At 38.0% G+C, this 12,944-nt stretch overlaps 1 protein-coding gene across 4 annotated transcripts in view; it reads right to left on the reverse strand.

The window, feature by feature from the left end:
- Positions 1–812: 812 nt before the first annotated feature.
- Positions 813–12,944, reverse strand: part of ZNF143 (zinc finger protein 143) — a 51,110-nt gene continuing 38,978 nt past the window's right edge. For 3 of the 4 annotated variants that reach the window (XM_077769134.1, XM_077769135.1, XM_077769133.1), the window contains 4 exons: positions 11,129–11,277; positions 8,371–8,532; positions 2,554–2,700; positions 813–1,356 (listed from right to left, as the gene is read on the reverse strand). In XM_077769134.1, the coding sequence (XP_077625260.1) occupies positions 1,273–1,356; positions 2,554–2,700; positions 8,371–8,532; positions 11,129–11,277 (542 nt within the window). In that variant the 3' untranslated portion in view covers positions 813–1,272. The remainder of the gene's footprint in view (positions 1,357–2,553; positions 2,701–8,370; positions 8,533–11,128; positions 11,278–12,944) is intronic. The other variant, XM_077769136.1, reaches the window with a different exon arrangement.

Genomic DNA, 12,944 nt, shown 5'->3' on the forward strand with positions numbered 1-12,944 from the left:
ATGTTTCTCTCTCTCATAAGTTAACATTAAAAAAAAAAAAAAAAAAGCCTGGGTTCTCAAGTCTTTGCCTTGCCTCTTCACAACTGGAGGGCCTGAGTGAGACAACTTCTTTGGACCGCCTGTTTCCCCTTATACAAATGGGGATAATAAACCCCGTATATCTCAAAAATTGTTACAACATAACAATGTATGGGAAAATACTTATTCTGTGCTTGATAAACAATATATGTGTGTTGGGTTATAACTGATGGCATTTGTGATCTTTTCTACCACACTCTCCCCCACCCCCATACCACTTTAATAAAACAAATATAAAGGTAACCATTTTAAAAATTGCTGTATTCAAAATTAATAATAAACTTTAGGGTAAATAAGCTTTAAAACAAAAGTACATAAGCAAAAATAAATAATTTACATGGACCCACTAACCTAATTTTCAGAGGAAAGCCATGTCCAATTACAGCACTATTATCCTGGGCTCCAGCATGTGGTCAAATTTTGATAGCTCATTATTTTTAAAAAACAGTAACCAAAAAAAAAAACAAAAAAAAACAAAACCCCAAAACTGAACACTAAGTAAAGTCTTTAACAAAACCAAAGCACTGGATTTAACTTTTTAATTTTAAATAACCAAACGTTGTCATTTTATACATAATCCAATGTAATGGATCCAATTCAATATAATTAGCATTTCAGCTTGAAAGAGTTGGTATTGTAACAGGGATGGAAAACTATAATGAATAGTTTTCAAACCGTGAGGTACAAATAAAAACAGACAAGTATACAGTAGAACAAAAACTGCAGACAACGTATTAACTTGGGGAAATATTCGAAGGCTTTACATCCTTTATTATCCGTGATGGCTTCTGGAATTGATTGTTTGAAATATAGAACCTTTGACATGTTAGATACAGCCTTTATTTTATTTTGTTTTTCACAGTAAGTTAAAACTCCATCATAAGACTCCATAAGACCTTGCTGATCTTGCACGTAGGCTCTAGGAGTTTGTGAACTGATAAAAGAGTAACATGAAAATTTACTGTATTGCCCTAATTTCATACATCCTTGTACACAATGAATCAGTTTGGGAATCTATTCCAAGGGTTATATTCACAAAAGTGTCAAGAATAAAATGTTCTCCACTCTTGCATAAAAACGTGTACAGTATTTCAGGAATGGAAAAATTCTAATTTTCCTGGGCCCGGGTTCTTGGATGTCTGCTGCCTGAAGATGAAAGGCTCCTCCTGCTGCAAGGCTCCACTGTTCTAAGGATTAATCATCCAACCCTGGTGTTTCTCCTTGTTGGATCCTAGATGCTATTCTGATGGCTTCTTCCAGAGATGGCTGTTCTCCAAGCTGCAACAGGAACAAACACAAAGCCACAGTCAAGATAATACCAAAGAAATAGTGTATGCCTGAGGTAAAATTTCTATAATTCTGACACCTGGACTTGTTAAGATACTATTGCTGAACTAATTGTTAAGAGCACAAAAAAAATTCTTGTAGGAGAATAATGTAGCTTCTTACTTTAGGATTTTACAGTTTTGTTTTGTTTAAGTAGGTTCCATGCCCAACCTGGGGCTTGAACTCATGACCCTGAGATTGAGAATTGCAAGCTTTCCCTACTAAATCAGCCAGGTGCTCCATCTTTCTTTAGGATTTTCTTTTAAGCTTTTATACACACACACGTATATATATTTAGAGAAAGAGAGAGAGAGAGGGAGAGAGGGTGTGCACACAGGGGAGAGGCAGAGAAGAGGGGAGAGAGAGAATCCCAACCAGGCTCTGCACCATCAGTGGAGAACCTAATGGAGGGCTTTGAATTCATGAACTGTGAGACCATGACCTGAGCCAAAATCAACAGTCTGATGCTTAACAGACTGAACTACCCAGACACCTCTTTCTTTAGGATTTTGATAAACCTTCACTCATGCAATGGACAAAGATGCTCATCTTTTCCAATGGAGTAGAGAGCTTCCTGAGTCTTTAACTTCTATACCGTAAACTAAATCAAAGCCAATGGTTGGCATTTTCCTGAGTGTGTTCTAACTCTTTTCCAAGTAAATACATGAAACACAATTCTTCCCAAGGAAAAGTAATCTGCATTCTAGACTGTCTGAATCCAGTGACCTCCCAAGAATAGTTTCTTCTGTCTTCTGATGTTCCCCCAACGTAAAATAGGGCTGTACAATGATTCTCAGAGGACTAATTTGGGTCTATGTTTACACTAGCTTCATTTCCGGGTGCTTTACAGAATCCTGCCTAATTAGACTTATTTTGAAAATAAAGATAGCTGGCTGGGTACACACTGGGATATATCCCAGAAGCTTTATTTTTCTTACTATAATTCCCCCTAAAATATGCAAAGATAACAGCGAACAAAGTGCCAGTCTCTGAGTCCACCTCAAACATAGCAATTTCCTTCAAATGGCTAAGTCACACAGATGAGTCTGTGCCCTGCCTCCCATAAAGGTTCTAAATAAGGCAGTGTGCCAAGTTGAGACCTAGGAAGTAGTCCTGCTATTGACTGAGGACAGCTGCCATAGAACTCACCTGGACTGCAATCTGGGTGCCATTGGATGTTGCCACTAACGTCAGAGGTCTGGTTTCTGTGGTTACTAAATGATGGCTGTGCTGTTGGTGCCCCATTTCTGATGAGGCAGTATGGAATGCTGCCAAGTCCTGAGCCACAATTGCGACCTTAAACAAAAAATACACAAAATAAAGCTATGATTAAGTACATTAAATTCCATTTAATGCAAGGGACCGTCTTTGAATTTGAAAGGAAAAACCCCCTTCTGACCATAGACTTTTCAGAGCCTAAAGCTGGAAGAGAACTTCTGTATTGTCTTAGACTCTTTTTGTTTGAAGAAGTTGAGGCTCAAAAAGAAGGGATTTTTCTAAGCTTATATGAACCAATGACATAACAGGGTAGAGGACACTTGGCAGATGGGTCTGCTACACCAGGCTCCATTAACCAGGACAGATGTCACCACGCTTAGGATCTCCTACCTTAAGTGGCTACTTGGTACGTTACACGTGTAGAGTAACTCATATCTCAAATGTCTATTTATTCCTGAATTGGGATAAGCGGAACATAATACATACTATTTTCTCTTGTTTACCTGATGCATTTAAATTTTTAATTAAAAAAAGTTTTAAAAATTTTATATAGAGAGAGAATGAGCAGGGGAGAAAGAGAATCTTAAACAGGCTCCATGCTCAGCACAGGGCCTAATGTGGAGCTGGATCTCACAACCCTGGGATCATGACCTGAGCTGAAATCAGAAGTCAGATGCTTAACCAACTCAGCCACCCAGGCGCTACCTGTTGGGACTTAAAATTAGATTTCCATTTAACTAGGAAAACTGAAAAGACTAGGGTCTGACTGGAAGGGATCACAAGGGAACTTTCTGGGGTGATGGAAATGTTTGGGATACTGGTATATGGGTATGTTTAACAACTCACTGAATTGTAAATTTAAGATCTGTACATTTCACTGTATGTAAATTTTATCTCAATTAAGAAAAAAACAGATTGTGAGCTGATTTGAAAAACATGTTCAACCTCGTTAATGATCAAATAATAAAAACACAATTCAACTTCTGCTTGTGAATTTTGCAAATATTTAAAAAATCTTCAATGCTAGCAAGAAGAGTACAGTGAACCAAGAAAGCTCTTAGATCCATGGCACAATTGTTAAAACTTTTTGGAAGACAATTTGGCAATATGTAGCAAACAGCTTAAAATACTTTGTATCATTCATCTAGTAGTTCCATGTCTAGAATTTGTTTCTATGAAGATAATCAAAGGCTTGTACAACAATTTATGTGTATGGAATGAGTTAATGAGTTCCATTTGATGGATTATTTTACAAATGATAAGAATCCTTCTACAAGCACTTTAATCGGTATGCAAAAGTGCTCAAAATATAGTGTTTAGATGGATGATAGGCATACAAAATTATAATCCTAACTCTGTACACACACACACACACACACACACACACACACACACACACACACACACAGTAGGGAGTCCTAAATGTTGAGACTAGTTATTTTAACATCAAAAGATTATAGCTGATTTTTAGTTTGTGTCTCTATTTTTAATTCTTCTGGAAATATATCTGCAAGTGACATTAATGGATCATATGTAGTTCTATGTCAACTCTATTTTTTAGGTAGGCTCTAAACCCAATGTGGGGCTTGGACTCATGACCCCAAGATTTCCATGCTATACTAACTGAGCTAGCCAGATGCCCCACTTGTTCAACTCTTTGAGGAACTGCTATACAGTTTTCTGTTTTCCACAGTATTGGCACCATTTTGCATTCCTATGAGCAATGCACAAGACTTCTAGTTTCTCTGCATCTTCATCAACACCTGGTACTGTTTTTTGGATGATAGCCTAAACTAATAGGGGCAAAGTGGTATCTCACTATGGTTTTGATTTGTGTTTCCCTAATAACCAATAATGGTGAGCATCTTTTCATATGCTAATTGGGCATCTGTAAAACTCCTTGGAGAAATGTCTATTCAAGTCCTTTGCTTATATTTAAATTGGATTGCTTGTTTTTTGTTGTTGTTGAATTATAGGAAGTCTTTATTCAAATATTAATCCTTATCAGATATATAATTTCCAAATATTTTCTTTCATTATGTAGACTGTCTTTTTACTCTCCTGGTAGTGGCCTTTGATGCACAACGTTTTTAATTTTGAACAAGTTTAATTTATCTATTTCTTGCATTGCTTCTGCTGTTGGTGTCATACATAATAAAGATTTCCTAATCCAGGGTCATGAAGATTTTCATCTGTTTTCTTCTAAGCAAGCATTATATAGTTTTAGCTCTTAAATTTAGGCCTTTATCCATTTTGAGTTAATTTTTATATATGAGGTAAATGCCCAACTTCATTCTTTTTCATGTGGATATTTTTTTACTGGTACCATCCTTTCCCACTAAATGGTCAAATTTTAATTGTTGAAATTTAATGGGCTATATATTTCAGGGTTTTTTTCTAGATTCTCTATTCTAGAATAGAATACGTTACTTTTGTAATTTGAAATTAACAAAAATAGATGGAAGTACTGTCTATACCTGTTAAGTAGGCTTTCAGAGGCACCTGGAAAACTGAGTCTAAGAAATCCCAATTACCTTAATTTAACAAACAAATAAACAAAAGCAGGGAAGGAACAAATGCCTTCTTCCTGTGCATGTAAAGAAACAGGTAATTTAAGGGTTATAGATAATTCAAAGGTGGTGTCTGGACACCCAAAGTGGACAGTCAACAGTTGCCCAATGGCCTACAGTTGCAGCAGAAGAAAATGTGGCAGCAGCTGGTCCTCAAGGAAAACCCGCACCTGTTGGGATGTCCCTGCTTGCTGAAAGCTGCCTGGCTTCATTCCAGCCCTCAAAACCGCCTCTCCTGAAAATTTTCCTAGTCCCCAGGCTACTGATAAGCTACAAAAAGAATGTTTGCTTTAGGGTCACTATCTTTGCAGACCTGCAACTATAACTGGTACAAGGCATATTTACCCAGGCTGTGTCATCCACCCAATCCAGGAATCCTAGAGCCATGGAAATGATGGGACCATTCCGTAAGACAGCCTGAAAGCTAGTGGCTGGGTTTGCTTTTGTTTCTGTTTTTGCATTGGGTATGATTAGCAAACAATAAAAATGCATGAGTCTTTAGGCATTTTGTTGAGTTTTGACAGTTAGATATATCTGTGGAACCACCACCTAAAACAAATAGAGAACAGTTCCTTCATATTCCATTCCATTAATTTCTTCCCCCCAGTGAAGCAGCATTTTCTGATTTCTATCACCATGGATTTGTTTGGTCTGTTCTTGGATTTCATATAAGTGAAATCATACAATATGTATTCTAGTGGAATTGCTGGTTCATAGGGTATAAGAAACAGTTCTCCAAAGTGGTTATGTCATTTGATACTCCCACTAGCGCATACAAATATTCTAGCTGCTTCGCATCTTTACCAAATGTAGTCAAATCTTTTTTGTTTTAGTCATTTTGAGCACTTTTTTGTGTTACTGGCCATTCTTGAATATTCTTTTGTGAGAAGTCTGTTCAAGTGAGTGGTCAAATGATCTGCTTCATTTAAAACTTTTTTATTTAGGGTGCCTGGGTGGCTCAGTCGTTAAGCATCTGACTTTAGCTTATGTCATGATCTCAGAGCTTGTGAGCCCATGCCCCGCTTTGGGTGAGCCCTGCTTCGTGTGAGCCCTACTTTACTCGTGCGCACGCTCTCTCCCCTCTGCCCTCCTGGAATTCTCTCTCTCCCCTTGCTCACTTGCACCCTCTCTCTCTAAAAAAAAATTTTTAATTAATTTTGCTCATTTCTTATGGCTATTATTATTCATCTTCTTATTGTTGATTTGTAGAAGTGTTTATCTATTCTCAATTCCACTGTTAGATATATAAAGTGTGATATATTTTTCCCAGTTTGGGGCTTATCTATTTATTAATGGTGTCTTTTGGTGAGCAGAGTTAATTTTGATGAAGTTCAATTTATGTTTTTCTTTAATTGGTAGTGCATTTTTAAGAATTCTTTAGCCTAAGTTTGCAAAAACATTCACTTCTCTTCTAGAAGCTTTATGATTCTGAGTTTAGTATTTCAAGGTGTAGAAGACTTTCAACCTTTTTCTTTTTTCAAGCTTGTTTTGTTTATCATAGGTCCTTTCCATTTTCATGTATATTTTAAAGTGAGATTATTTAATATCTTCAAAACAGATTTTGATTGTGATGGTATTGAATTTATAAATGAATTTGTGAGGAATGAGAGCTACCAATTTTGACAGACTCTTTCACTGAACATGGTAAGGTAGCTGCAGTGAATCTAAACATTGCTGTCAGCAAAGTACAAGAAGAGTTGTAAAATGTATTAATATCATGTATTTTAAGGGAAATGAAAAATTAAAACTATAAGGAGATACATGAGATTGGCAAAAATCCAAAAGTTTGATACCCCTGTGTTGAATATGCAAAGGGAAGAGGCACTCTCGAATGCTGCTGTTGGTACTGTGGACTGGACAACCCTAGAAGGGAAGCTTGGCACTACTTAGCACAATTACAAACGCACATGTGTTCACCCAGCAACTCCACTCTAGGATTTACCTGGCAGACATACTCACCCATATGCAAAATCACACGAGCACAAAGTTACATGTTGTTTGAAACAGCACAAGACTTCAATTACAGTGTTCAGAGAGTGAAATACGAGATAGCTTTAAAAAGAATAAGTAAGTTCTCTATATAAAGAAATAGAAATATTTTCTAGATATAAGATTAAATTAAAAACAAAAACAAAAAAAAAACAACAACATCCAGGGCGCCTGGGTGGCTCAGTCAGTCAAGTGTCTGACTTCGGCTCAGGTCATGATCTTGTGGTCCATGAGTTTGAGACCTGCATCAGGCTCTGTGCTGCCAGCTTGGAGCCTGGAGCCTGCTTCAGATTCTGTGTCTCCCTCTCTCTCTGTCTCTCCCCAGCTCATGCTCTGTCCCTCTCTCTCAAAAATAAACATAAAAAAAAAAAAAAACAACCATGGTGAAGAATAGTATAGTTTACTACCATAAGAAAAACAGAAGGGGGGGAGAGGGCTATTTGTATATGCCTAATGAATTGCTGGAAGACTACATAAAAAACTAATCTCGGGGCGCCTGGGTGGCTTAGTGGGTTAAGCGTCCGACTTTCGCTTAGGTCATGATCTCGCGGTTTGTGGGTTCGAGCCTCGCATCGGGCTCTGTGCTGACTGCCAGCTCAGAGCCTGGAGCCTGTTTCAGTCTGTGACTCCCTCTCTCTCTGACCCTCCCCTGCTCACGCTCTCTCTCTCTCCTAAAAATAAAAAAAATAAAAAAATAAAAAAAAACAAAAAAAACCCCTAATCTCTATGGGGGCAAGAACTAGGTTGATGGAGGCAGAGGTAGGAGGGAGACTTTTCCCTGCATACCTGTATGAACTTTTTGATTTTTGAACTATGTGACTATATTATATATTCAAAATATTAAATAACATAAATTTTGCAACTGAATTTTTCCTAAGTATCTGATGAAAATGATGATAGGAAGAGCTACAATTAATGAACACTTAATATATACCTAGGCTTTATATGAAGTACTATTCACATATTATCTCATTCAATCCTTACATTAACCTTATGGTGTAGATGCTACAATCACTCCTGTTTTACAGAGGAGGAACCTGAGACTCAGAGGGTCTTGTGGCCAATAATCTGTAAAACTGGAATTCAATCCAAAATTTATGAGATTAACCACCATATCACACTGTATATCTATGAAATAATTTCAATATTGATATATGTATTGATTAACATAAAAGAAAATAGCAATCACCTGCTGCCCTTCTGTGCCCTCGGCAGTAACCATAGCAACAGAGTGTGTTCCTGCTGAGGAGATGACTGCGTCGTGCGCTGGGACCGTGATGGGTGTGCCATCCTGCGTTACCATCGTGATGGTATTGCCAATGGCTTGCATGTCAGCTTGAGATATATTGACCTGTAACACAATGCATTTTATATATCAGTCTGTTTCTTGCTCTATTTGGCAATCTTTATTAAGGGCTAGGCCTAATCCTTGTATAAGTCTACACTGTGGAGCAAATAAGAATTCTGTAATAGAATAATCTCTTTAGAAATAGATCATCAGAAAAACTATTTCTTTTCTTTTTTAAAGATTTTATTTTTAAGTCATCTTTACGTCCAACGTGAGGTTCCAGCTAATAACCCTGAGATCAAAAGTTGCATGCCCACCGACTGAGCCAGTCAGGTGCCCGAAAACTGACTATTTATTTAAAGTAGGCTTCACGCCTGGTGCAGAGCCTAACACAGGGCTTGAACTCATGACCCCGAGATCAATACCTGAGCTGATCAAGAGTTGGATGCTTGGGGGACCTAGGTGGCTCAGTTGGTTAAGCATCCGATTCTTGATTTTGGCTCAGGTTGTGATCTCATGGTCACATGAGCCTGCATGGGGCTCTGTGCACTGACTGCACAGAGCCTGCTTGGGATTGTCTCCCTTTCTCTCCGCTCTTCCCCTGCTCATGCTCTCTCAAAATCGATAAATAAACTTAAAAAAAAAAAAAAAAGAGTTGGATGCTTAACTGATTGAGTCACCCAGGCACCACAAAGCTATTTCTTAAATGCATTTCCTCCTCTCCATCTCTACATCTATTTACACCCTTACTTTTTCCTTGTCTGACTTTCCACAATGACACAACTTCTTTCTAGGTATCCAATCTAATCCTTTCTTAAACCATCTTCTACCTTGACACCTTTTGGTAAGAACAAATTTCATAATTTCATTATGCTCCCTGCTCATATCCCCAGGGCTCCCCATCACTAGAGTTCAGACTTTTTACATGGCATTGGTGACCTTTTGCAATTTGGCCTTTAACAGCATCTTTAAACTCATCTTCCACTACTGCTGATCCATCAGCATCTGGCACTCTAGCTACAACTATTTGCAGTGCCAGAGTGTCATATTCTCTTCTATTTCCCTGACTTTTCCCTTCGCGTCACTCTGCCTGCCAAACTCATGAAAATTCTTCACTATCCAACTAAATGGCCATTCACTAAAAGGTCTCCAAGATTCCTTCAGGAATAATCATTTACTCCTTTCTCCTGGCTGCCACTGCACTTTACATATTCCTCAATTACATACCCATCCTAAGAGGTTATTTATTGTTCATTTAGGAATATCTCTCTCCTCCTTGACTATGATACACCTTTCTGGATTCCCCACATTAAGCCTAGCAAAGTATCTGGCATTGATTGGGTAGACATTCCATAAATGTTTGCTATTTAACTGACTAAAGGAATGGAAGAAAAATCTAATCCTCGGAAATGGGAAGGTTACATCTGGAGAAAATACATCGGGATAAGGAAAAAAGCTGCTTTGGAACACATGAAGGGGGACGAGGCTCACTTCATGTGGTCAGAGAGGAGCCAGGAGTGGCTGACACAGCAGGAAGTTCTGATAAACATGAGAATTATCCAACAATAGAACAGGCTGCCTCTTACACAACTGCCTTATCTGTTTGGGGGCTCCTGGAGAGGGGCATTCTCTTTGTAAGGAGGGAAGTTACATCACATGACTTCCAGAGGGCCTCTGCTGTGATGATCTAATTCAAGAAAAAGTCTTAGGTCTGATGCTAAATTAAAACTGGGTTAGTAAATATGTTTAATCTTGCACGGCAAATCAGTGGACAAAGAATACTGTGAGGGTGAGGAATCAGTGCCGTCAAAAGTGAGGGGGAAGGGAATGAATGGGATGGTGCAAGAACTTTTAATTTTCCAATCCTATATATGTTCTGCTTCCTAGTTAGCATTAGCATGGTAACAGTTATCAACACAAAGGGCAGATTATCACGGGAGGTAAGCTCTGAGAGAGACAGGTAAGGAGAGGGTTCTTCATGGAAGAGATAAAGAACCCCTATTTGTTCTATGCCTATTTCTATCAGGTACTAAGACCACCTTAGTTTGAGCCTAAAAATAAAATCAAGTCTGGATTATTTTAGGCTAGTGGCATCTAGAAAGGTTCAGAGAATAACCATTACACTGCTTTTCCTGGGGAAATCAAAATACCTTTCTATTAATTCTGGGAGATAAGTTGAGTGAACTTCTATGACTCAGGTACAGAGGGAGACACACTTTGGAAATTTTACAAGTTTTGCCCATCAGTGACTTCCAGGATCTTTTAATGATCATTCCCCTCAGCTAAGGCTCTGCTGGTTTCTCAATCTCACCTCGTGGATCTAATCAACTACTAAATACTATCCTTTCTCTGAATTATATTTTCACATGGATCCTTTACTTTTCAAGCCATCAATTTCACTGTGGTTCTGACCTTTACCACCTCACTTTTGAACTATGCCAGTACCACCATGAGAATGCTGGACTCACAAACATCCTCTCTCTCTCCTAATGTCCGTATATGTAGCCTCTTTCAGCAGACTACTGGAAAACCTTCAGGAGATCTAGCACTGCTTATAAGCTGATATTCAAGGCTTTCCTCAATTAAAACCCAACCTGCCTTTCACTCCCATGTTCACAGAAACAATATTTAACTTGTTTGGCTTTTGGCAGATACTTACATGCTGAGTTCCATCCTGGGATATGAGTGTAACTTGTTGACTCAACCCAGACTGGGTTACTGTGGCTACTTGTGTAGATACAACATCATCCCCTTCTACGCCTGTAACATATGTGATCTGGGACCCTTTAAGAACATCTTCACTTTGACCTATTTAAAACAAATGAATCATTTATATGACCAACCAAACCAAGCTGTTTACAAAACAGGATATTTCCTTTCCTTCTTTTATCACTTTGATTATTTATTTTTTCCCAAGTTTTTACTTTAATTCCAGTTAGTTAACATACAGTGTTGTATTTGTTGCTGGTGTACAATACAGTGACTGAACAATTCCATACATCATCTGGTCCTCATCATGACAAATACACCCCTTAATCTCTGTTACCTATGTAATCTATCCCCCCATCCACCTGTCCTCTGGTAACCATCAATTTGCTCTCCAGAGTTAAGACCTGTTTCTTGGTTTGTCTCTTTCTCTTTGCTCGTTTATTTCTTAAATTCCATATATGAGTAAAATCATATAGTATCTGTCTGTCTCTGACTTATTTCACTTAGCATAGTACTCTCTAGCTCCATCCATCATTGCACGTGGCAAGATTTCATTCCTTTTTATGGCTGAATAATATTTCAGTGTGCTACTATAAACATAGGAGTGCATATATCCCTCTGAATTAGTGTTTTTGTACTCTTTAGATATATACCCAGTAGTGTCATTGCTGGATTAAAAATAGTTCTATTTTTAACTTTCTGAGGAACCTCCATATTGTTTTCAGAGTAGCTGCACCAGTTTGGAGTCCCACCAACAGTGCATAAGGATTCTTTTTTCTCCATATCCTCACCAACACCTGTTGTTTCTTGTGTTGTTGATTTAGCCATTCTGACAGGTGTGAGGTGGTATCACATTATAGTTTTGATTTGCATTTCAAAAACAGAGAATACTGTAAATATGACAGAGACACTTATACAAATTAAAGTGTACACATGTTATAGTCCAAATCATGTAAAATGGCTTCCAACACCTCCCTCCTTTCAATTCCTCTACTTTTATTTTTGTACAGCCAAACCAAATCAAAGCAGACCAAATCAAATCACATCAAATTTGCCTTTCCACATCAAATTTAAATGTTCTAATTTTGGGAGACCTCTCTTATTCTTAATTGGAATAATTATGTGATACTGTGCATGTGTGCTGGGGGGCAGAGGAGGTACTGTACAGGAAGGCTGCCTGGCAAATAACCCTTTCAACATGGCATGTATACTAAGTTCTTGCAGTCACTTAAGAAGCTTTTAAAAATGATAACACAATCTTCATAAACATTAACCACGAAACCAGAACGGTGTATAAACAGAACCTACTAATAATAAATTACTTACTCTTTAACACAAGTGACTAACCACAAGTCATCAGTACACAATGACCACATTGTGTAAAGATAATGTAATGGCATATTATCTGGGGTGAGGTTAATCATTTAATAAGGGACAGAAGAGGAGCACCTATCCACTTCCTTAGGTCATAAAGAACCAGCAAGTAGACAGCAATTTCCACAGTTCATTAGTGCTATACTTGGCAACCAGGAAGTCTGCTGATCTATTCTTCCATCACTTTCCACCTCCCAGGAAGCCAGAGCAGGGTAAATATGTTTTTTCTTCCTTCAAAGAGGGACTTATGCTAATTTAATAGTACTTCTTAAAGTTAGTGGCTGATGCATGCACTCCTATGGCTACGGTCATCACGGTAAAATCTCCACGGCAGTCATTACTTCATGTCTTTTTGTTCTGTTTCACAGCTATTTATATACCAATATTCCAAT

Source organism: Crocuta crocuta, unplaced genomic scaffold, assembly GCF_008692635.1.
Source record: "Crocuta crocuta isolate KB4526 unplaced genomic scaffold, BGI_CrCroc_1.0 scaffold255, whole genome shotgun sequence".
Lineage (NCBI taxonomy): Eukaryota > Metazoa > Chordata > Mammalia > Carnivora > Hyaenidae > Crocuta > Crocuta crocuta.